A 25,730-nucleotide genomic window follows, 5' to 3' on the forward strand; every position below is an offset into this window, starting at 1 on the left:
CATCCCCCCCCCCCAAACTAGCGAAAGGCTTCCTCACAGCCTGGGTGAAAGGGCTATATTGCCACAGAGACAGTTGTTCTCTTTACTTTCTATGTGTAGGGATGGCTCTATGCTCAGAGGTGTCCCATCACTGCATGTATCCTGAGGGTATGATCTGGCCCCTAAGAAAGTTTTTATTTTAGTATTGTACTTTCATTTCAGTTACAACCATTTCATTCTTTATTTTAAATGTTCCTTCATGCTCTTTGCAAACAAATATTACTTCATTGTGCTGGCACAGAGGTTCCCATACTGCTCAGGGGGATTTTGATGGTCCAAAGAGCACTTTCTATTAGTCCACAGAGATCTAGCTCTCACCCTTGTTTCCAGGTGAGAGAAACAGTGTAGATGGAGGAAAAGTTTAAGGACTGGATCCTCAGGCTCATTGCACTACTTTTTCCCACTCCTGTTCTCAGCAAAGGTTTCTTAAAACCACCCTTTATTCCTCCCTCCTCATTCCGCACTGAGAGCTACTTGGCTGGGCCAGAGGATCCATCCCAAAATGAAGTATGTAAGGCAGTAAGATTATCTCTGTTCAAAAAGGTCAAGAAACTTATTGCACTAAAGACAGCTACAAATACACAAAATCTATCCTTATATTATCTTTCTATCTAAGTAATTGCTATAGTTGCCACAGAGATATTATATGATCTTGAATGGGAGAGTAGATCATACATGATTTTATGAAGAATAGGATGTACAAGATGTGAAGATGTCATTAAGATCACTATTAAGATGTGACCTACCATGAAAAAAGTTGGAGAACCCTTGTGTATTAGCACATGGGAACCCAACATTGAAACTAACTAGCCCGATTTTATGATCCCAACTGAGTGAAATGTAAATGTTCAAAATATAGTAAGCAGTGGGAAAATATACACCTCTACCCTGATATAACGCTGTCCTCAGGAGCCAAAAAATCTTACCGCATTATAGGTGAAACCAAGTTATATCGAACTTGCTTTGATCCACCGGAGTGTGCCGCTCCGCCCCCTCCCCCAGAGCACTGCTTTACTGTGTTAAATTCATGTTATATCGGGTGGCGTTATACTGGGGTAGAGGTGTATTTGAATGTAATATTGGTTTTAATAATAAAGAACTACTAGAAACAGATTTGAGATTATAAAATATCTGACCTGACAATGCCCCTTTATGAACTAGAATTTGTGAATTCCCCATGCATAGTCTATAGCCAAGACCAAGAAGTTAGTCACTTGAATTTTTGAATCATTTACAAGAACATTACTTGTAAGTTCCAGTCCTGCTTCTGTTAAACCATTTACATCAAAAGGAATTTTACCACAAGGATGGATGAAGACCAATGGTCTATCTTGGGATATTGTATTGTACATGGTAGTAAAATCTAGTTGTTTATGTTTTTTATTTGTTTGTTTATTTTGGCAGTTGTCGGGTGCAGAGCAGAAGTGGTGGCTGAAATACATGGATCGTGGAACTAGCCATCATTCACCGTATGTATTGTATTTGCAGGCAACATTATTATAAACTTTTGTTGACATTTCTTGTATGGGGAAAAAAATTAGTGAAATAAGTGGGTTTTTTAAAATGACTATTGAATAGTCCCAAATTGTTAACAAAGCTCACTTCTGACAGGTACAAAAAGCATAAAATAATTATTTGAAAAACCTTGTTAAAAAACCACATTATCTGATAATTGTGACTCTTTTCCATTCTCTTGCTTTCCCCCTTTTTTATCTGCTTATGACCTGCACTTTTCCTGGCCATGTCAAATTTAAAGTGTAAGGTCTCTCGAGCACCGACTGAGTCTTTATTTCTTTTGGTGAGGAGTTTAGGACACTGGGGATTTTGAGTATAATAAATAATCAACAGAATATATGTGTAGACTTAATACTTGAACTAAGGACGTAGCATCTAATTCAAGCAGGAATGTTTACAAAGTGCTGTTCCCACTACAAAGGTTAGAAACATTTCTAACGCCTAAATTAGTAATAACAACACTTAGCTCTTATATGAGGCTTCATGTCTTCAAAGTGCTTTTCAGACATTGTCCCCAAAGACTTCTGCACAGGCATAAGTCTTTGAATGGCCAGGGACTTAATACATTAGTGGTATCATCAGAAGCCCTGAAAGCTTGAATCCTGGTCCTAACAGTTAACACTTGCCAGTTCCTATTTCATTTGTTTTTATTTGTGATTTTAAGCCTGTCCATGTAGCCCATTAATTACTTGAGTTCTGAAACAGGATTGAAGGTTTTTACATTATTTTACTCTTCCATTTAAGAAACCAACAAAACCAAAAACTTTCAGTTCATCTTGTAAGTTAAAAACCATGAACAAAATATTTACATATAGAGCATATGAAATTAGATAAGTCATCTTCTGTCCTTGTCTCTGCTTTCTGCCATGCCCAGCCACAGGAAGATTATCCTAGGTTAGGGGATCCTTTGGTGTTGTAAAACTAGGATAAGGCTCCTACACTACTACTCCTCCCCCCTTTGGCTGGCTTGAGAGTTATCCAGGGCTTCTTTGTGCCCTGGGGGTCCCTGGTCCTTGGTGCCATTGGCAGGCAGTATAATTTAGAGCAGCCTTCAGGCTGCTTCTATTTTATGACATAGTCTGGCACAGTGTTGATCCAGGATCAGGGAAATGCAGAGATGTCTTACAGCAACCTTTATACAACCCTCCCGAGTTGCACTGTGTGCTCCTCAGCTGCAGCTAAGGAACAGGGCCTTCCTATCCAAGAAAATCTTAGGATGCATAAGTAGCAAAATGTTACATTTAAAAAAAAAATAATTTAGAACAGAAGAATGTAGAATCTATATTTTATTATCCTCATGGTGCATGATAATGTAGGAGGGGTTGCAGTAGAGGCAAACAATTAGACAGCTCCTTAGTGTACAGCCTGAGTAGCCAGGCAGAGCTCCTGTTGTGTACCTCTCTGTAGGGTTTATTTGGTCAGTATATCCGTGACTACACTAATCACTACAGATCTTCTGACCCTACTGCCCGCTTTCCTCTACACTAGCCCTCTCCCTAAACCTCTTGCACATTAGGGCACAGGCAACCCCTTCATATGTGTACACTCTTGAAATTTCCTCTTTCCCAAGCAGCAGAGGCACGCTAGTTCTGCTGCCATGCCCAGGATTTTCCCCTAAAAGAGCATCTTTTGTTAGGGACTGACTCTGAAATGTTTGTATCTAGTTTACAGTTATTTCCACGTTTCCATGATCGATTCTGGAGGGATTGTTGGTATATTTCTTCGAAGGGCTGGTATAGAGGTAAGGTTGTTTCTTTAATAAAAAAAATTAGCTCTGTCCAGAATGCAATACTGAATACAAGATCCAGGAGCAAATGACTTTTTGCACTGTGAGACAGATTCTGAAACTCACACTTACAGCGTATAGGACTTTATTCCACATTTCTCCACTGAAGTCAGTGATACTACTTGTAGAGTAAGTAACTACTGAAAGTGAGTAAGGTTGTCAAATCTGGTCCTTTCTTATCAATACGATATTTTCTCATACATTTAATTTTTTATGCTTTATTCTACTGTCATTTTAAAATACTTTACTTTGCATAATTTGCAGCTGTATGTTATAGTTACATAGGACTGTCTCTTCTCACAAGGCTAGGTAACACCTAACACATTGTAGTCATCAGAATACAGATAATAACTTTATTTATATTTCCTACAGACTATCCAATAAACTGCAATCTGAAACTGCCCTTTATATGTGAAAAATCTAATGCATCCTTACTGGAGAAACATGAGCCAGAATATCACCCCCCTAAAGGAGGATGCCCTAAAGAATGGATTCTGTTTCAGAACAAGGTGAAGGGGGAATATAGGACGATCATCATTAGTTGCATTACGGCAACCTAACTTTGTAGTGTAGACCAAGCCTCACTTTCAGGCCAGAGTGTTTAAACCAGATCCCTCCTTTGCAGAGGACTCGGTAGCCTTCAGCCCCAACCCCTGGTCTTCTTTCAGGTGTCCCACAGCTCTCCTTCTCAATGTTTGCATCAGTTCCATCAAGTTCCTTCTCCTAGGCTCGTCAGTCCAAAAGCTGCCTTCTTGCGATCTGCATTAATTCAGAGTAGCTGATGCCTTAAAACCGGCTTCTTTCTCCGCTGCCTCCACCACTTTGTAGTTCAGCCCTTTTCCTCTCTGGGATGAGAGACATTAGCAGATGGCAATCCTTGCCCTCCTGTGAAAGAGGAGGCAGCTATATGCTGCCCTCCTTCTCCATGCTCCTCTCACTTAGCTGGGAGAGAGGGGAGCCTTGTCCCACCCTGCACACAAGGCTTCTGGGCCTTTAAAGAAACAGTAGCCTTGGTTTCCCCCAAGCATTACCTATGTCTCTGGGACCATCTTCCTCTCTCCCAACACCTGCCTCTGCCTGTCTGTAGGTCTTCATCTGCTCCAAAAGTCCTAGGAATCTTAAAGGAAAACAGGGTTTACTGACCCTTAGTCCCTGCTATCCTTAACTGGACAGTCACCTGTTAAAGGCACCTTGCTGAATCAGAGCCTGAATGCATTTATCTATAATTGCATTTCTAATACTTTCTCACAGAAAGCAAGATAAGTGAGGTGTGAGGGTTTTAGGGTCATTGATTTATCAATTACATCTAAGATACAATAAATCTTAAAGAGAAAGTGAACTTGTGCTACATTGCATAAGCTTTTACCATTTTTATTTTGCAGTGTTTTCTAAAGATAGAACACAGATTTTTAACATTTAAAGAAGCCAATGAAGTATGTGAAACTTTTGGAGGCACTCTTCCATCAATCTCAAGCCAAGCTGAACAAGGTATGATGGTAAATTCAAGAATCTTTATACTATATAGAACTTTAGACCAAAATAATATGTCAAGCCCCTTCCCCAGTCTATGCAGCATAACTGCACAGGATCATGAAGCAGACTGGGAATTATGTGACGGTGTTATCTGATTGTAAAATCATTCAATTACTTTGAGTCTTACTGAAATAATTCTAAAAATTCACAATAAAATAAAAACCTATAACTAATGCCTTTTAATTATTTGCACTGTGTCAGAGGACTTCTGTCTGTCACAGAATGGGAAATGCACACACAATGGGCAAACCATGGAAAAAGGAAAAGAACCAGTTCAAAGACCAGTTTTTCTTCATACCCTTGCGTATGAAGGGAATTAGAAATTGCAAAGACTACCAGAGATTTATGAAGAGTAGCAGGACTGTGTCTAAAGCAGTTTCCAAGCCTTACTTCAGAATTTAAAAGCTCATTGAGGTGAATGCAGTGAAGAGAAGACATTTGCTGCAAATAGCTGTCTACAGATGTGTCTGACTACCTATCTGTTGAGAGAGACATCTGTTAATACATTTGTATTTCTGTAGCGGGCAGGTATTTGCCTACAGATATGTCTGAAGATGTAGCTCACAACAGAGCACCATACTATGTGTAACATTATTTGTATAGGTAAGTGACCTCCAGCCAAGTCAGTTCAGTGCAGTGGAATATAGAAAATAGACCAGGCAGGCCACTTCAGTAGTTAACAGTGCACAGTGGAAGAGCAGTCTGCTGCTCTCTCAAGGCACTGAGATGGACCCACACTGGAACTCAAGTGGCTGAGACTGGAGCAATTCAGAACTCTTTTAACCCTAGAAAAGCATATTCTGCTTCAAACATTTCTTAGTATGATTGTGTAAATGGAAGTTCATTTCAATTGTTTGAAGGATATTTAGCATAATAAATTAGTCCTGGTGAGAGATTTCTGCCAGCAGGGCTGGCTCAGGCTCTTTTGCCTCCCCAAGCGGCGAAGAAGAAGAAAAAAAGCCGCGATCGGCGGCATTCCTCGGCGGCGGGTCCTTTGCTCCAAGAGGGACTGAGGGACCTGCCGCCGAATTGCCCCTGAAGACGCAGACGTGCCGCCCCTTTCCTTTGGCCACCCGAAGCACCTGCTTCCTGCTCTGGTGTCTGGAGCCGACCCTGTCTGCCAGGCAAGTCGGTGCAATGGCAAAGCTGTGGTGGAGAAAGACAGCTCTGCCATAATTTAGGTAACCACCTCTTCCTGCCAGCCTTCCCTCCACCCCTCATGTACTGTGGCCCTTTCTGTAGCTGTCTATCGGATAGTGACTACTCCTGAGAGGTGTTAACCGTTAATGGGTTTGTCTGGTTTAGGAAAAGAGCTTGGGACTAGCCTGGAGCTAGCTAACATATGGCAGGTAGCTAGTTCTAAATGTCTTAATGAACATTCAGTGCTTAATTTGTAATGAAAGAGGTGCTGGGGCTCAAGCAATTATTTTACATTCATAACTGATGCAGCAAGCCTAGAGGTCCCAGGGCTATGAACTGTCAAGCCTAGGGGTGCTGAGGCTAAGCCCTGGCACACATTAAGCATTCGTAATCTCACCCAATAGTGGGCGTTGCCACAGAGAAGAAAGAGTGGCTGTCTTGGGATTCCTGACTCTTTCTCAGTTGGAACTGATCCCTTCCCTTTATCCTGATTTTCTCTGTTTCTTGGTTGAGTAAATCAGACACTTATTCAGTAAGTGGCTCTGTTTTAGAGGCATGCCCAGCAGTCAGAGAGCGAAGTGCATGGGAAGCAAGTGAAACTCTCCATGCCCTCAAAGAGGACATGGAGCCCGCTTTTGATGCTTCTGTGGGAAGTCAGTAGAAGATCTTACAGCGCAATAGGGAGAAATTTGGGTGGAGACGCAAGGAGACAAGGTTGATGTCAGGGAGAGAGAGGAGGAGAGAGACAGAAACAAGTTAAACTAATCTCCTGGCCCTCTATTAGACCTTAGCCTGTTAAAAGGCTAATCCTCTCAAATGATTTGTTTAAATAATATCCTTGTCAGATATGGAAAGGATGGAATGATAAAACTGCAAAACACTTAATACTCTATTAAAATGGCTTATTGCATTTTCAAAGACTAGGGTGAGAAGTTAAGTTAATGTAGATGGGGGTTGTACTATCTTATTTATGCAAGCTGTTTTCCAAATGTTTGCTGTGGTTGTCTAAATCATAGTATGTAAATTTTTATTTTTCTGCCCAACAGATTTTTTAACATCCTTGCTTCCTGGTTTGGAAGAAAACATTTGGATTGGTTTGAAGTTTTTTTTCAGCATAAGGGAAAACAAATGGGTAGATGGCAGTAGACTGCTGTACAGTAACTTTCACCCATTGCTGAGAGGAAGGCTAAGGAAGATTCCACTTGATGTAAGTTATCTGTTTGAATATACAAACCCGGCTGATGTTTTGTCCTATAAAAAGTATAGAATGTTGGTGTTTTGGTAACTGTATCAAAATAACAAAAGAGAAAAAACATGTAAAGGTCCCAAACCAAGAAATTGTATTCTTAATTGGCAGACATGGGGACCAGTAATGACTGAGCTCTTTGTATCTTTATTTGGATAATATGTTTTAAACACTAATTATTAAAATGGAAAGGGATGTACAAATTGGAATCTCTTCAGTCTCTTCCATAAAAATGTAGATAGCAGAGGGATGTTACTATATAGTTTTTTGTTCAGTTATTTGCAGAATACATCCATAAACCATTACACATATCGTTTTCCTGGCTGCACTGTTCATTGAGCAGCATAAGAAACATAATGGAATGCCACTGATTAACAAGGATTTTTAAAGAGTATAGTGGGTCCAGGTAATGTTTTTCACAAACAATCCAGCAACCTGGTAATATTGCAAAATAAACTAGCTGCGTGTTGTACTACTGCTCTGCACATACTAAGAGAAGTATGTTCTTCTAACTTGATCTTCATTCGCTCTCTCCACACAAGAATGTTTGTATCATACATGAACTTGATGAGTTTTCTGGTTTTCAGATGTTTGATGAGGAGATAAACAACCAGTGTGGTGTAATGCTCAACAACCCCAAATCTTTGTATGTTGGAACATGGAATTTCTTGCCTTGTGCTGAGGAGCATTTTTTGGGTATCTGCCAGAAGGCACCAGGTAAGACTGACTGTGCCCCTAATATCCACCTGCCAAGAAGCCCCTTCGTGCATGGATATCACCCTTCCTGAGGCACAATCTCCCCCTACACAGCACCTCAAGAAGGGTGTTCCCTGGTGGCAGGATCCTTCTGGCAACTAAACAGGCCCATACTGGGCATCCAGTGGTGGGGCCATGAGGACAAACCTCATCGCTCCTGAAAAATTTCCCATGCCTACATTTTCCATGACACCATCCACAGTGTGAAACCCCTTTTAGGAGATGTTTGGGGAAAACCATGGGCAGTGGAGGCCCTGATAGTGAAGTTCCTGTGGAGTTACGCTGCCTGAGAGTGAAGGCAGGGGGGAGGGCCCAATAGATGGCATGGAGTACAAGGTCTCTAAGTGAATGGCCCTGATCTTCTTTGGACACTTTGGGGACCTACAGGGATTGGGGATGGACTTTGTTTCATTCAGTGAGGAATGGAGCAAACGACTCCTCTTCCCCAGAACAACATGGGCAAAACTCCATGAGGAGAACCACACAGAGTTTTAATCCCACGTAACCAACTCCTGTGAGTTTTAACAGTGAAGGGATAATATGAGGCCTCATCTACACTTGGAATTAGCCTTGATTTCAGACCACTTGTTTAGCTACCTTAGTGCAAACCCCAGGTGTAGACAAGGAGACACACAATTAACATTGGTGCAACTTGCCCTGGCTTCAAGCAGGGGTCACCTCCACTGATACAGTGTGGCTTTCCTGTTTATACTCAGGATTGGGGAGGGGCGCTGCACCAGTGCAGCTATATTGGTGGCTGCCCACTGATTACTCGAATCAGGGCAATTACCCAATCTGAATAAAGCTTTAGTTACTGTTTAACTGCCAAGGGTTTAATATGCGGTACATCCATCTTCGGGGTATGTTATGCTATGTATAAATCCTTTTAAACAGCTATTGATAAATTTGAAGGAGGGACGGACAGTGATTCAGTCTGAAAAATCTGAAGGGGATTTTTTTAAATTAATTATTAAAAAAAAAGAAAAGGTGAACTGCAGAGGCTCTGAACATTAAAAACGTTTGTAAGACTCCAATAAAAGAGTGCAGCTGCTATTGATAAATATATTTCTCTCCAGAAAAGGAAAATGACATTCAGGGAAAGTGCAGTGATTGCTGCAATATGGTCCCCATGATTCTTGGGTTGTTGAGCCTCTAAACACTCAGGCATGCAGGGAAGGAGCGCTCAGTTGGCTCTTCCAGAAACTGCAGTTGTGCCTGGCCACAGCTCAGGATGCTGCAGCAGGGGAGACTTCTTCCACTCTGCCATGGCATCCTTGGCCAAGTACAGTCTGGCCCTATGGTTTTCATGTCACTTTTGTCACAGAAGCAAGTGAGTCAGCAGCTCGGATTCCTTGGCATCTCAGACATTTAATGATTATCTCAAAATGTTGTGATAATTGTGCTTGTAAACATCAGCAATATTCTTTTTTCATCTTTGGGAAATGTATATTTTTCCCCTAACTCTTTACTATTAACCTTTAGGTATGTGAGAACAAAACAGTTCTCTTTTGAAGCTGTTTACTGCATAGAAGCACTTGACAGCAGCCATGAGCTAGATCAAAAATTCTGTTTCTTTCATGTCACCTCTCTAATCCACTGACAGCTGCAAATTGTGCATAAACATAAAATTAATATTATGGCTCTGTCGTTTGAGTATTGGTCTGTCAGCCTATTCATCAGTCACTTGAATGCTCTTATTTATACAGAGTAATTTTTTCCCTTGACAAATCTTTGTATTCCTGAGACACCTCTGTGTTAGATGCCAATGCACATTTTACAAAATTCTAGGGCCAAATTTAGCTCTGGTGTCAGCCCATAAACTTCTTGGAATCATTAGATCCACATGCTCTAATTCCCCATCCATGTAAAGTTTGCATTTTTTGTAGTTGCATACATCACTTGATTGGATTAAATTAATGCAGCTCAGTGTGATAATATTGGATGATTAGAACCCAAATGGTAAATTTCACCCTTCCCGCACAATACACAGGTCAGGCGGCTTTGTGCAAGAAACTGAGCATATGCTATGGAGGCAAACTTTTACCTCTCTGCTTGTGTACTGGCTGGAAGAGCTACCTATACCAGGTTTACTGCCCATTAGATTTATGTAAGAATGAATCTGATGGCTCTTTACTGGACTCATTCCTCTCTCTGTCAGACTGTTCGGAGATGCATGGCCTCTGTTGATTGTCACAACATCTGTGCGCAGTTCTGTAGAAGGCTACCAGTTTCACATTAATTTCACCCAGAGCATATGTTTTTTCCCTAATAACTTGAACTCTTTTGTGTTAAATTGAATGAATCTGGAAAGCCACAAAGCCCAGTAGTTCTGTTACTGCCTTTCTACCAAGCTTGTATACAGGGACTTACATATTTACATTTAAAAAGAGCTTTACATTTTTCCATAGATACACACTCTATCGATTCTGATATAGTAAAATTGTAGTCTACAACAGTCTATGAATCTTTTTTTAATTTTATTTTTGATGGTTATTCTCAAAAGAAATTTGAATGAGTTTTGCTGCTGTTGTTACAAAAAAAACCTGAGAACTAAAATGTTTTGCAGTGTTTATCCTACTTAATGCTTCTGTTTCTTGATTATTTACAGGGGCTGCTGACAACCAGACACAGCAAGTCCTTAGTGAAACACTGACCTATCAAAATGTCCATTACACAGTAATTCTGAAGAATTTGTCCTGGTATGATGCACTGCGGGAGTGCAAACAGAAAAACATGCAGCTTGTTAGCATCACAGATCAATACCAACAGGCTTTTCTTACTGTGCAGGCTGCTGTTCACAATTACCCTCTGTGGATTGGACTCTTCAGCAAAGATGTAAGTTTTATCTCCTTCCCATCCCTCCTTAGAACCATTTTTTAGGGTAGGGAGGAATAGTAAAGGAATGACTGGGGAAACAATGAAACTGAAAATTACTGGGTTATTTTTAAATAGATGTTTCCATTGACATCTATTTTCAGTTGCAGTGAACCATCTTGAAGCTAGAGATCTACCAGGAGATCATCCAGTCCTGATGCTCAGGGTTATATACTAGATTTTCAGTTCTCTGAGGTGCACATTCAGGTGTGGAACTCCTATTGATGGACTGATTGAGAGGAGACTACGTCCCTCAGGTTTAAGACGGAAGAAAATGTTTTATAGTAGCAGCAAACTATATCATTGCATCATCTTTGCCCCTCTGTTGTCAGTGGTTCTGTAATTGCTGCTGTCATTTGAAATTCTGGGGCAGGGTCAAGGAAGGTCAACCAAAATGTTTTAAAGAGAGAAAATCTGAAAGAGAGCAAATGAAATCCAAAAGCAACTGCTAAAAACTGTTTGAAATATATTGTAAAATCTTCTCTTAGAACTTGGAATGGATTTTTTCAGGTAGGGTTTGTATGCTTTATTGCTTCTTAATAATGGAGAAAAGTTGTGAAAGGGTATTTTTAAAAAAAATATGCTTTTTTATCTTAAAAATATCAATAGTGTCAAGTCTTCTTTCTTCTGTGTTTGTTGGAGGACTTCTTGGAAATTCCCAGTGTGGATTGGGAGCTTTCTCATCTGTTAATTAAAAAGCTTGGAGCATGAGTGTGTGAGTGAGTGCTGAATCTTTAACAAACATCTTTTCTTCTGACCATTTATGGATGTTTGAATTAAATAAGTATTACCAAAACCAAGCAAAACACAAAGTTTTAAATAGCCAGAATAAAAATTGTTTTCGTGGTCATGTATCTATGTCGTCATAATTCTCCTACTTCTGCAGCTGTCCGTAGAGTTTTCCAGGAACAACAGAGAAGGAAAAACCTGGTATTTTTAATGTATAAAACATACAGAGAATTTTTAAAGAAAACAAACTTTTCATGTCTTATGTGTACTTCACAAAGAAGCAAAAAAGAAGACAACCTCTCCTCCCTTTGTAGGTGACCTTTAAGTGGGGATCAAATGCCTCATCCTGTTGCATATGGCATTAAAGCTCTGAAACATGTAGAGGGGTACTGCCTACACAGCAGCTCATGCCTGTAGGCAATGAGACAGTGCCAGGAGAGTTCTAGCGCTGAACATACCAGGAAGATATATTCAGCTAAAAAAAAAAAAAAGATTAGCACAGCTGGTATCAATTCCTAATATAAGAGTGGTCTTAAATACAGAAGAAGACTTTTAAATTTAACTTTCCTAAAGCATAGATCCACTTACTTTTCTTGTGTTTTAATACGATTAATTATTATTATTTATTTATTGTTGTCATCTTCAGGGCAGGAATATGTCTAATTATAAATTTGAGAAGTACTTAATATTAAACATTAATACGTTATATTTGATCTAACATGGGGAAACAACAGGACTGACTCTTAGAAATTGCTTCTAATTTCCATGCACAAATAATTGTGCCCACAGTTAATGGCAGGTGCAAATGGTACCATTTAGAAATCAAACTACCTGGCTTTGCCTGCAAATCAAGCATAATAGTTAGACATCTAAGTTCTGCACTGTTGTTGTAGCCATGTTGATCCCAGAATATTAGAGAGACGAGGTGGGTGCGGTAATATTTTGTATTAGAACAACTTCTGTTGGTGAGAGAGGCAAACTTTCAAGCTTACAGAGTAGTTCTTCAGGTAACCTCTGTGTAAGGTTGAAAGCTTATCTCTCTCACCAACAGAAGTTGGTCCAGTAAAAGATATTACCCAACCCACCTTATCTCTCTAACATCTACGTGTTATCATTTGCCATTCACAATAGTCAATGTAGTTTTTTTCAGAACCAAAACTGAATGTGACAGACTTCGTTTATTATTTTAACAAGAGACCAAATCCTAAAAGCTGCTGAGCACCTGCAACTCTTGCTGAACACAGGATTTCACCGGGTAGAAATGTAGTATCATGTCATTTGATGTACCTAGACTTTTTTTTAAGTGTGTAAGCTCTCATCTTTTATTGGTATGATGCTAGGATGGAAAACATTATGGCTGGGCAGATGGAAAGCGCATTGATTTTAGTCGCTGGTCTGAAGAAGATGAAGAAACAAGTGAAGAATGTGTGTTTTTGGATATTGATGGATTCTGGAAAACTTCTGCATGTTCCTCTGAAAATCCGGGTGCTATTTGCTACTTGCCAAGAAGTATGTATTCTGAGAAAATACATTCTCATTATTTTTAAAAAACCATCTTTCATAAGTAATATACATAGTAAAACTTAATAACAAAGATGTTTTATAATTATTTTAAAATAAAAATGTTCCATTATATACACTGAACATAGACTACTTTCTAGAACAGGCTTGTTTAGTTGTTTGTGTACCAGAAAACCCGCTGGTGCCTTGGAAATGGGCCATGTATACACCTGAGCAAGTTACCCAAACACTGTGTAATTATTTAATAGCATTCAGGATTGCTGTGTTGACCCAGATTGTGCCCTCCAGATCTGCCAACTGAGGACACCCTCTGCACATGGATCTCCCTCACCTCCATGTGGAAGGAGGATTTAGCCATCTCCCCTGCACCATCTGGGCCCCCATTTGGGCCCTATGGAGGCCTCTTCATACAGTCTGGAGTCCAGGCTGCGGGGGGAGATTGGTGACTGGGTAGGTGGAAGGAGTTGCAGGTGGAGATCAAATCGAGAGGTGCAAATTGAGCCTTTGCCAACTCCACAGAAATTGTTCCAAATAGAATAATGCACCCTAGGAAGAGGTCCCTTGGGATCTTCTAGGTTTGGCCAAGGACAACGGGGGAGGACAACAATTCCCCCCTCAAAAACCAAACAAAAAAAACAGAAAAGAAAAGGATGATGTGAGGGAATCCCTCTGAGATCTTCACAGAAATTTCTTCCTCGTGAGACCACTCTTGTAGGTTTTTCTGTGGAAGGGCATGATATGGGCTATTGCTTTAAATACAAAATTGCAACCAGAAATTCCTTGTGATTATGGTATAATTAAGTTGATTCTTTCAGTCTGAATTACTAGAGGAGTAGTCTCATTAACTTCAATGGGAACAACAACGAGTACTTGTGGCACCTTATACACTAACAAATTTATTTGGGTATAAGCTTTTGTGTGCCAAAACCCACTTCATCAGATGCATGGAGTGGAAAATACAGTAGGAAGATATATATAGCAGCACATGAAAAGATGGAAATTGCCTTACCAACTGGGGGGTCGAGACAAATCAATTAAAGTGGGCTATTATCAACAGGATGAAAAATCAGTTTTCTAGTGGTAATCAAGGTGGCTCATTTCAAACTGTTAACAAGAAGGTTTGAGTAACAGTAGGGGAAAATTAGCATGAGGACATTAGTTTTTTTAGTTCTTGTTGTGACCCAGCCACTCCCAGTCTTTATTCAAGCCTAATTTGATGGTATCCATTTTGCAAATTAATTCCAGTTCTGCAGTTTCTCATTGGAGTCTGTTTTTAAGTTTTTTTGTTGAAGAATTGCCACTTTTAAGTCTGTTATTGAGTGTCCAGGGAGGTTGAAGTGTTCTCTGACTGGTTTTTGAATGTTATAATTCTTGACATCTGATTTGTGTCCATTTATTCTTTTGTGTAGAGACTGTCCGGTTTGGCCAATGTACATGGCAGAGGGGCATTGCTGGCACATGATGGCATATATCTCATTGGTAGATGTGCAGGTGAACGAGCCCCTGATGGTGTGGCTGATATGATTACTACTAATGATGGTGTCCCTTGAATAGATATCTAGACGGAGTTGGCAACGGGGTTTGTTGCAGGGATAGGTTCCTGGGTTAGTGTTTTTGTTGTGTGGTGTGTAGTTGCTGGTGATTATTTGCTTCAGGTTGAGGGGCTGCCTGTAAGTGAGGACTGGCCTGTCTCCCAAGGTCTATGGGAGTGAGGGATCATCCTTCAAGCTAGGTTGTTCTGGAGAGGTTTTAGTTGGGGACTTCAATGGGAATTACATGGTGCCCCAAGATTGGAATGTTTTACCCTTTCAGGATTGCTATGTACAAATGTAAAAGGGAGTCTGTGCTTGCACAAGAATCACTGCAAAAGCTAAGTTACTGGATAATATTTGTTCTGGTTTTATTATATGTATTTGTTTCTAAAACTACTTAACCTAAAATAGTTCCTGTGAAAAGCCTTTTTAAAGTATTTGCATATCCCATTTCATAAAATCATTACTTCTTACCATATTTAAGTTTATGGAAATATCACTGTTCTGAGAAGACTGGGAACAATTTTATATTTTATGCTGAATTTATGTTTTGTAACAGATTTTCGTATCACACTGGAATTTGTTGTGAGGAATGAGCTGTCTTATTTTAAAATTGTGCATGACCTAAGAGAGTCTTCTTTTTTTTTTCCAGATGAGACTGAGAAAGAACAAGTTGTTGAACATATTAAATGTCCACATAAGTTTAAAAATACACCATGGATATCATTTCAAAATAGTTGTTACACTTTCATGATAACAAAAGATAGATGGCAAGAAATGAAATCACAAGAAGCCCACCACTTATGCAAGAAAATAAGTAAGTACTTCTTTTAATTACTAGATTTCAGATTGGCAGTGTCTTTTACGCTGATTGTACAGAAACTGAAAAACTAGGGAGGTGAAGCCTAGGTGGAGTTTGAAAGATAGCAAATATTGTTGTCCATTTTTTAAAATCAGAAGGTCAATTTTTAATGCATAAAGGGTCCTACACAGCAAAGGAAAGCCTGTGGCTGGCCCATGCCAGCTGACTCAGTCTCGCAGGGCTTGGGTTGTGGGGCTGTTTCATTGCTGTGTAGTCTTCCGGGCTTGGGATGGAGCCTGAGTTCTGGGACTCTCCCTCCCCACAAAGTCCAGAGTATGGCCCCAGCCCAAGCCCCAAAGTCTACACAGCAATGAAACAGCTTCATAGCCTAAGTCCCACAAGCCCAAATCAGTTGGCATGGGCCAGTGATGGGTTTTTCCTTACTGGAAAAGGAATCTTGTTTTTAAGTGTATGAAGTGCTCCTGAAAAGTAAGCTGACAGTGCTAGAAGCTGAAATCCTCCACTTGTCTACAAAATACTCACAGAACAGGTAGTGTTGACATTGCCTTTTGAAAAATGGTAATTTGTCCTAATATTTTTGTTGGCTGATGTGTTGTCTGTCCTTTTAGAATGTTTGGGGGTGTGTGTGTGTGTGTAGTAATGATTAAACAATGGCGATTAAAACTTAATTTGTTTTGTAGATGATAGATAAACTTGTAATAAACTAATTATTATTTTAAAAATTGTTTCAACAGATCCAGATGCATTTGTCTTGAATATTAGAGATGAGGAAGAAAATAACTTTGTTGTTGAGCAGCTACATTCGTTCAGTGGCCTAGCTACATGGGTATGGTTGGGTGTAATTTATGATGACAGCGGTAAGATTTTTTTCTTAATAAAATTTGTTAATTTACTATCATTAGATTGATACATTTCTTACATACTACATGTGGTAGAGAAATCCAAGATACTATAAAAATAAATATATACTAATGCTTACAACTGCCTATATTTTCATTTATATTTTTAGAGGGAAATAATTGGATATCTTTTGTCTGTTCTAGTGATATTTAGATCCTACACAGTCTGCTTAATCCAGGTTATTGATTTTACCAAAAGGCAGGATTTAAAAAGAGCACAATGATATGTGCTGACATTTTTAGCAATATACATCGGCCAGACTTACAGAGATACTGAGCACCCACAACTCCCACTGAAGTTAGTAACAGTTTGGGTGCTCACTGCTTTGGAATTTCAAGCCCAGACTGAGTAGCAAACTACTAAAGCTCCTACAGCTGCAATTTGTGACCAACCCTGCATTCTCTATTATGTGCAGTAAGTTTTCTGCAATTTTTCCGTTAGAATAATAGTGCTTTTCATCTTCAAAGCACTTTACAAAGATGAATGAATAACATCTCAGTGATGTAGATCAGTAATTTTTTCATGATCCCCAAGAGTCCATGTACTCTGCTTCATTCTGAATGTAGATTCTGAAGCAGGGTGTCTGAATTCTGTTGCAATCTGGAGCCCTTGGAGAGGTGGAGCAGGGGTAGTTTTGGATTGTGGGGCAAGTGCATGAACTGGATGTTTCTATTTAAACAATAAACTGTAGAGCAGTTAGCAGGATTGGAACTTAAGGGATTCCATGCAGATGCAAAGATCTGATTTTAGTATTGTAGCCTTAAATTTTCATCTTTAGGTTTCAAATACTGAACTCATTGTGATGAATGATGTAGTTCACACTTCTCAGAGCTATTATTTCAGACTGTTTGCAGACTCAGAAATACAACACTGCATCAATTACATTCAGTTCTTGTTTTAAAAGTAATCTTCATGGGCAGGAAACATCATTTAAAAAAAAAAGAAAGAAGAAATCTTAGATTTGAGAGCATCTTATTCCAGAGTGATGGATATTCTGGCAAATTGCATGGCTAAGGAATTGCAGAACACACAGGGTAACGGCAGTCTCCATTTTACAAAATGTGAAAACAAGGCAGAGACATTAGTCACATTAAGCTACCGAGGGAGTGTGCATCATAGCCAGTATAGAATTCAGGAGTTCCTGATTCCTAGTTATAGCTATTATCCACCAGACCGCTCTTCTTCATAAAATAGTACTGGGTTACTTGCAGGGCACCTGTTGTTTGTTTGGTTTGGTTTGGTTTTTGTAATCTGAATTTTCACAATTCTAATTTGGGTAATCTACAGAGAACATTTTCTCGTGACACTTCGAATTTTGGTGAGGGCTTAGAGGAAACTCTAGCAACTTCAAAAAACAGATAATTTCTGATCTAAAGTGAGTGTTTATGAATACTGGTCAGGAGCACACCATCTTCAGTTGTAGATGAATTTCACGTTTCTTAAAAAATCAGTGCTTTGCTCAAGGCTAACTATGGAAACTTTTTCATATTTTCCACAGATAATTCCCTAAAATGGTATGATGAAACTTATGTGTCTTACAATAACTGGAAACAGGGAAGACCTAACGTAAAGAAGAATCAGTTTTTTGCTGGAGTGAACCGTGATGGGTTTTGGGATATTTACAATCTTACGCAAAATTGGCAAGCTCTCCAGTTTAATCAACACAGTATTCTTGCCTGTAAAATTGAAATGGGTAAGTAATATCCAGAAACAATTACACCCAAAGGTTTGGGGGCTGGGGAGGTAAAGTTTATTTTAAGGCTTAGTCCTGCAAGCCCTCCATGAACATGACTCCCAATGAAGACCCTGCATCTGCTCCCATTGAACTCATTGGCAAAACTGTCATGGATTTCAGTTTGCAGGATGAAGCTGTCTGTCAGTATTCTAGTACTTTGCCCAGGATGGATGTTGGCTGTGTGCCTCCATCTTTCTCCCATCATTTAGTATAAAAAAAGATAATGTGTATCCCATAAGTAATTTATATTGAACACTTCAGTGCTTGAATTGAGTTGTTATAGACTGATGGATTTCCACATATTTCTAATAACATGAATGAAGTGTATAGAATTAACTATGATCTTAATCTTGAAATAGGGCCCAGAGAAAACAAGCCTCCATTGCCTGAGTATATACTACATGGAAATAGCACATACAGGGTCCTTCAGAAAAAAATAACCTGGTATGAAGCATTAAGAGAATGCAAACAGAATGGAAGTGATTTAGTCAGCATACACAGTGAATCCCATCAGGTGTTTTTGGAAGATATTGTAAAGCGTGATGGATATCCACTGTGGCTTGGGCTATCAAGCCTTGATGTAAGTTTCTACTGTCATGACCATCGTTTCTTTTTCTGCAGTAATTTTCTGCAGTTGATTTCCAAAATCTTTGTGATCTTTCCAGGCTTTTTTAGAGGCTTGAATTTCATGCTAGAAAATTATTAGCTTTCTTTTCCCCCTACAACTAATAATATATGTTAATTTTTCCTACACGTTATTACACTTAGATATTAGGGATTAAAAATGTATTTTAGAATGAGTGCCTGATTTCATACTTACATGTGGGGTTCCGCAGGGGTCTGTTTTGGGGCCGGTTCTGTTCAATATCTTCATCAACGATTTAGATGTTGGCATAGAAAGTACGCTTATTAAGTTTGCGGATGATACCAAACTGGGAGGGATTGCAACTGCTTTGGAGGACAGGGTCAAAATTCAAAATGATCTGGACAAGTTGGAGAAATGGTCTGAGGTAAACAGGATGAAGTTCAATAAAGATAAATGCAAAGTGCTCCACTTAGGAAGGAACAATCAGTTTCACACATACAGAATGGGAAGAGACTGTCTAGGAAGAAGTATGGCAGAAAGAGATCTAGGGGTCATAGTGGACCACAAGCTTAATATGAGTCAACAGTGTGATACTGTTGCAAAAAAAGCAAACGTGATTCTGGGATGCATAAACAGGTGTGTTGTAAACAAGACACGAGAAGTCATTCTTCCGCTTTACTCTGCGCTGGTTAGGCCTCAACTGGAGTATTGTGTCCAGTTCTGGGCACCGCATTTCAAGAAAGATGTGGAGAAATTGGAGAGGGTCCAGAGAAGAGCAACAAGAATGATTAAAGGTCTTGAGAACATGACCTATGAAGGAAGGCTGAAGGAATTGGGTTTGTTTAGTTTGGAAAAGAGAAGACTGAGAGGGGACCTGATAGCAGTTTTCAGGTATCTAAAAGGGTGTCATCAGGAGGAGGGAGAAAACTTGTTCACCTTAGCCTCTAATGATAGAACAAGAAACAATGGGCTTAAACTGCAGCAAGGGAGATTTAGGTTGGACATTAGGAAAAAGTTCCTAACTGTCAGGGTAGTTAAACACTGGAATAGATTGCCTAGGGAAGTTGTGGAATCTCCATCGCTGGAGATATTTAAGAGTAGGTTAGATAAATGTCTATCAGGGATGGTCTAGACAGTATTTGGTCCTGCCATGAGGGCAGGGGACTGGACTCGATGACCTCTCGAGGTCCCTTCCAGTCCTAGAGTCTATGAGTCTATGAGTCTATGACGCGCCAAATTCACCCGACTAGCATAGAGAAGGTACAGCATGCAGCCTCTCTGCTCCACCTTGCCCATTATACCAGCATTCTTCCCCAGGGTTTTCAAAGAGGAGGGTAGCTTTAAGCTCCCCTTGGGGCCCACCAGCAAGTAGTGCTCAGGGAAACATCAATTCAGTGCATCTGTCCACCACCCTACCCATCTTTTGGGCTCCACTAATCCCTTCACTTCCCATTGCATACTTTCCACTGCTATGGTTTCCACCAGCCTACACTTCCAAGTGAATCTAGCTTAGTAGCTTTCATCAAAAACTGATAAACTTTACATATTGTTCCCACCCCTGTGGTTTCACAGCTCACAGCATGACTAAGTAATAGATTTGTTAGGACAGGAAGTGAAGAATGCCTTATGTAATTGAAATCATAGGGAAAAATTAGGGAGACATAATGTTACCAGGTTGGGATTTGGCCTGGCCACAACCCTACTCTTAGAATACCACAGACTCATCAATGATCACAAGTGGCCAGGGCCTCAGTTTTAAGTATTACCGGGAAGATAGAAGCTGCTAACCATGTTGGGCATTGGTTCAGTACTGACTTGGAGGAAATGGGTTTTTGACTCTTTAGTGCATCACTCTCTGTACGTTATCTGTGTTTATATTTGAGTAATTAAGACCTGAATGCAGTGGTATAAAAAATATTATTCTTTAATCAGGGAAGTAAATCTAATTTAGAATGGTCTGATGGAAGTGAATTTGATTACCGTCCCTGGGAACTAGAAAACTCTACATCTATTGGGAACTGCGTTTTTCTGGATACTAAAGGATTTTGGAAACGTAAAAGGTGCACAGATGTTGTTGATGGTGCCATTTGCTATACTTCTTCAGACAGTAAGCCTGATTTCCTTTCTTCCTGTAATTTAACACACACTCTATTTTACATGCTGTATTATGAACAGAAAATGAAGACTGAAAGAAATGTGATTTAGACTAAAGCAGACATTTTGTTCTTTAAGACTGATTGTTTAGAAGGAGTGGCAAAGTACTCGTCAGCATATCTTGTAAGCTTTGTGGCATCATACTTCGGTATTTGATAACAGTGGTGGCCAGATACCTAAACAAGCATTAAAAATAGATACTGCTTGTTAAACAGCCTAATGTGAGAGGGTTTCTTTATGCCCAAAATGTTTTCACTGCAGAGTTTTGTTGGCTCAGCTTCCATGAAATACCAACTCTGTCAAAGTCATGTGCTGTCACTGGATTTCTGTTTTAAGATTTTCATAACTGCCGGAGACATTTCTTTCCTATGCCCATTAATGGAGTGAAACTTTAAACTGATCTGAGCAGGGTGTAACACATTACTGAAAGGCTTTGGGGGGCATTGTTGAGTAGTAGTTAGAATAGGAGACTCGTAGTCAGTACTCCTGAGTTTTATTCTCAACTATGCCAAGATTAGCTTTGGGCCTTGGGCAAATGGCAACCTTTCTGTGCCTTAGTTTCTCCACTTATAAAATGGGAAATACATATCTTCCCTTTATAAAGCAATAAAGCACTTTGAGATCCTTGTGTGGAAGGTGCTGTGGAAATTACCATATTAATTTATGAATCTTAGTTTGAGTAGTGGGAACATGAAACTGTCACCATCTGTATCTGTTTCATACTCCCTCATTTTAGACAATTACCTTGGAAAAATCTGATAAATAAAACTGGTGACCTCAGATTATTTTAGTTTCTTCAAATTAGAGGGATCACTTTCAACATGACCCAATGTTTCATGGAATAAATTAATATAATTAAATTAATATAAATATAAATTAATATAATTTGTATAAATTGTTAGACTGATTACCTCTTTGTGACCTATGGTATAAATGTCAGCCCTTAAATCAGGTGCACAGTGAATGAGCATACCATATTTCAAGGCCATTTGAATGCTTGAAATCCAATAAGAATGAGCAGTTCCCCCACTAATGGGAAGGTGAAAGTCCCAGAATATCTGGAACTTTTCCTGTAATCATTGGCTGATAATGAATGAATCTACTATATTTCAAGAAGCAAGCTAAATGGGATATAAATCAATTTTGTCGGTTAGTCAGACCGTTTCCAGCATGTGTGTGTATTTTTGTATATAGCATCCCTACCCCAGAGTGATTTGACTCTGCAGAGCCTCTTTTAATTTGCATAATACAAAGTTTTTTAATACTTTTACAGAGAGACGACTACAGCCACAGCAAACCAAAGGCTCCTCCAGGTGTCCACAGGGTACTAGAACATCGCAGTGGTTGCAGTATAAAGATCATTGCTATGCATTTGACATGGCATTATACAATTTTTCAGTATATACTGCAGAAGAGGCTAAAAGAGTCTGCCAGAAGCTGGGTATGTTTGGTTTTATTTATAATGTGTTATATCTTGTAACTAGCTCCTCATTAAGGGAGGATTAGAAAAAACACACTGGCAAAACTTATGCTTTATGTTTCTTTGACTTGGGAATATGTCTAATGGCTGGTTTTATCTTATGATTTCTGGAGCATTTGATTAATATTTTTGGTAAAGTTGTGCAGTGTTCTGATTACTTATCTGGAACATGAATGTACAAAAAGTGATACCTCGTATAACCATTGATAAAGGATTCAGAAGATCAAGGCTGATTTTCAAGGGAAAACCTTTTTATTTTACACAAACCACTTTATACAAATTAAAGCCTGTATTGTTACAGTCATTCTTATTATAGCCCTGGGCCTAGGATGAATGCAGAGAAATCCCACGTAGGATTTGAAAGTAGACACTTCACACTTTAAACTTAATGACGCACACAGAAGCTGAAAGGCCAATTTTTGTGCTAAAAGAAGAGTTTTTTTTTCTTTAGTAAATACTGGGGATTGTTTTGTGACAGATAATATAAGCAGCATGCAATTCCTCATGTACAGAATCTTTTCCTCCCTTCACAATTTTAGGATGTTTGAATTGTCATAATTTTAGCTATGTCATTTTTTTTTAAGATTTAAGGTTAATTAAACTGTGTAAAATAAACTGAAATAAAAGAAGCAGGTATTCCCATTACCAGGTGTGACACCCAGTTCAGGGCCACTTGGACCCAGCGTGTGTTAGAGCAAGAATAGTCCTTCTTTAACTTATGCTGTTGGCAGAAAGTCCTTTATGCCAGCAGAGGATCTGGTGCATTGAAGCACGCCTCCTGCTCTCCCCACCCCCAGTGCACCCCTTATATATATATAAGTGCAGTGACGTATATCAATATATGATTGTTATTTAGATACAGAAAATTGCCCTGATTCAAGGTGCTGAGCCTCTATTAGGTTAATAGGAATCAAGGGGGTTTACAGAAGATTCTTAGCACCTGACAGGATCAGTGCTTCTGTTTCCATACAGTATCATTTAACATCTTTCCAGACTTGCAGGAGAATTGTCTTAATTTTATTTTGCATCACCTGCCCAGATGATAAAACAAGGAGTTAACTTTGATCTGAGGCTGCTCATGACATTGCACTGTTCTCCTAATCTGTGTTTTTCCTCTGCAGATTACATATCACAAAATTTTAGGAGTCCAAATTAGCAAATGTTCTTTCTCATTTCTGTGCCTTAAATGATCCCTTTTGAATTTTTAGAAAATCCATTTAATTTAAAAAGACTATGAGGGAAACCTCTAAAATTTCTTTCTGTACTGACCACTAAACTCTTTGCTTAGATCCTTCTGCAACACTATTGACTATAAAGGATGCCGAAGAGAATACATTTGTCAGCAAGCACATAAGGCAAAATGACCTCATCACCAGAAGAGTGTGGCTTGGATTGTCTCAGAACTTCAAGGGTAAGAAGTAACTACTAACTATGTGTGTGTATATATCTTATATGTTAAATAAAAATGAATGAACATAATATAAAAATACTTAGAATTTGAAAAGTTAACTGCCCTTGCTATGCAATTTGTTAGCATTAATTTATACGGTATAGTAACTTCTACCTCTTCCCAGTTTGTGTCAGTTCCTAATGTTTCTTGATTTGTGATTTAGAATTATTTTCTCATATATTCAGTGGGTTAAATTCAAACATTTAGCTGCTAGATTAAGACACATGAGTTAGTGGGGAGAGGTGTTTTTTGTTGGCTTTTTAAAATTATTCTGAAATTTATTTTACGAGTTTCACAGAATCACTTTTATTTTTGTGGTTTTGGAATGAAAATTAGATAATCAACAAAGGGATATTGTACTGGAGTTTGGGGGTTTGATGAGAACTAGTTGGCTGTGATTTAATCCAGGCAAAACTGAGATAATGGTGGATTGGTGGAAGCAGGAAGAAGAGTAAGTGGAATTTATATGGGCATGCAACTACCATTTGTAAAACAGTATGAAAATTTGAGATGGTATTAGATTCTGGGCCAGTCTTAGATGCCCAGGTAGCAGCTGCGACAAAGTATTTTCCATCTGCACCTGGCAAGACAAATATAAACCTTTCTCTCCAATGCGAACCTTGTCAGAATTATCCATGCTTTTATCACCTCAAGACTAGATTACTGTAATGTGCCCTACATGGGGCTACACATGGGGACTATTTAGAAGCTGAATCTACTGCTGGAATGCTGTAGTGCTCTTACTAAGCGGAGTCGCACATTGGGAGCACATTAGCCCAGTACACCATGGTCTACACTGGGTTCCAATAAGATTCTAGGTGGACTTTAAGCCCGAAATGATTTGAGACCTGGTTACCTGAGGTATCATCTCTCCCTGTGCCACATTTAGGATGAGCAGAGGCACTTGAGCTGGAACTCCTTCAATATAGATGAGACTGAGGTGCTGACAGGGCATTTTCTATGCAGGGTGCTCAGTAATTGAACTTACTTCACTCCCAACTCTTAGTCTGCCAGATCCCAGATTTGTTAACCTGGGCATGCTGCAAAGCCTGTCTCTCTCAGGAAGGGTGCACTGAGGTGGATATATTTATCTTTATGGGCAGTTTATGTTGTCATTTGTTATTTATGCAATAGGCACCCATCTCACTGGATGGGCACCTACAGTTGTTTTTTAGAAATGAGATGAAATTAATAAATGGCGATTTTCACATTATGTTGCAATATTGCAAAATTTTATGGTGATTTATCAAAGCAGTATTTGTGATCTTTCCCTACAGCTAAGTTCTTGAACTGGCTTGATGGTTCAGCAGTTAAATATGCCAATTGGGCAAACGGAACTTCAAAAGTCAATGGTAAATGCAGTGTTATCCTATCCACAAATGGATCATGGTCTGAAGTTGACTGCAGTCATAGTAAAGGCAGAGTTGTTTGTAAAGCTCCTCTAGGTATGTCTTTCTTGTGTTTAATATACAATTTACTTTTTTTTTATTGTTACACTAAAGGATTTTTATGTCAGGCAAGGTCTGTGTACAGATCACTCAGATGAAATTCACTCCAGAAGACCTGTGGCTTAAGTGGAACTTAAATGGTGCATAGATTCATTTATCCTGTTTATTTTTAGGCTGCTTTTGTTTTTGTACAACAGCTAATATCTGCTTTAATCTTTGTATGTTCAGTACCTGGTTGTCGCATTTCTATGCATGGGATATGTCGTGTTGATGGGCACACTAGAAATGCATAGATGGATATTAATAAATAGTTAAGTATCAGAGGGGAAGCTGTGTTAGTCTGGATCTGTAAAAAGTGACAAAGAGTCCTGTGTCACCTTATAGACTAATAGACGTATTAGAGCATGAGCTTTCATGGGAGAATACTGCATCTGACAAAGTGAGTATTCACCCAGGAAAGCTTATACTCCAATACATCTGTTA

General features: G+C 39.2%; 1 protein-coding gene across 1 annotated transcript in view; it reads left to right on the forward strand.

The window, feature by feature from the left end:
- The window catches only part of LY75 (lymphocyte antigen 75), a 72,955-nt gene that overhangs the window by 38,615 nt on the left and 8,610 nt on the right, over positions 1 to 25,730 (forward strand). The window contains exons 19-34 of the mRNA XM_030581112.1: positions 1,444 to 1,508; positions 3,219 to 3,295; positions 3,713 to 3,849; positions 4,723 to 4,828; positions 7,060 to 7,220; positions 7,847 to 7,976; positions 10,624 to 10,850; positions 12,959 to 13,127; positions 15,324 to 15,488; positions 16,229 to 16,351; positions 17,893 to 18,087; positions 18,489 to 18,709; positions 20,648 to 20,822; positions 22,143 to 22,310; positions 23,638 to 23,760; positions 25,077 to 25,244. Coding sequence (XP_030436972.1) covers positions 1,444 to 1,508; positions 3,219 to 3,295; positions 3,713 to 3,849; positions 4,723 to 4,828; positions 7,060 to 7,220; positions 7,847 to 7,976; positions 10,624 to 10,850; positions 12,959 to 13,127; positions 15,324 to 15,488; positions 16,229 to 16,351; positions 17,893 to 18,087; positions 18,489 to 18,709; positions 20,648 to 20,822; positions 22,143 to 22,310; positions 23,638 to 23,760; positions 25,077 to 25,244 — 2,410 coding nt within the window. The remainder of the gene's footprint in view (positions 1 to 1,443; positions 1,509 to 3,218; positions 3,296 to 3,712; positions 3,850 to 4,722; positions 4,829 to 7,059; positions 7,221 to 7,846; positions 7,977 to 10,623; positions 10,851 to 12,958; positions 13,128 to 15,323; positions 15,489 to 16,228; positions 16,352 to 17,892; positions 18,088 to 18,488; positions 18,710 to 20,647; positions 20,823 to 22,142; positions 22,311 to 23,637; positions 23,761 to 25,076; positions 25,245 to 25,730) is intronic.

Source organism: Gopherus evgoodei, chromosome 11 (genome assembly GCF_007399415.2).
Source record: "Gopherus evgoodei ecotype Sinaloan lineage chromosome 11, rGopEvg1_v1.p, whole genome shotgun sequence".
Taxonomy (NCBI): Eukaryota; Metazoa; Chordata; order Testudines; family Testudinidae; genus Gopherus; species Gopherus evgoodei.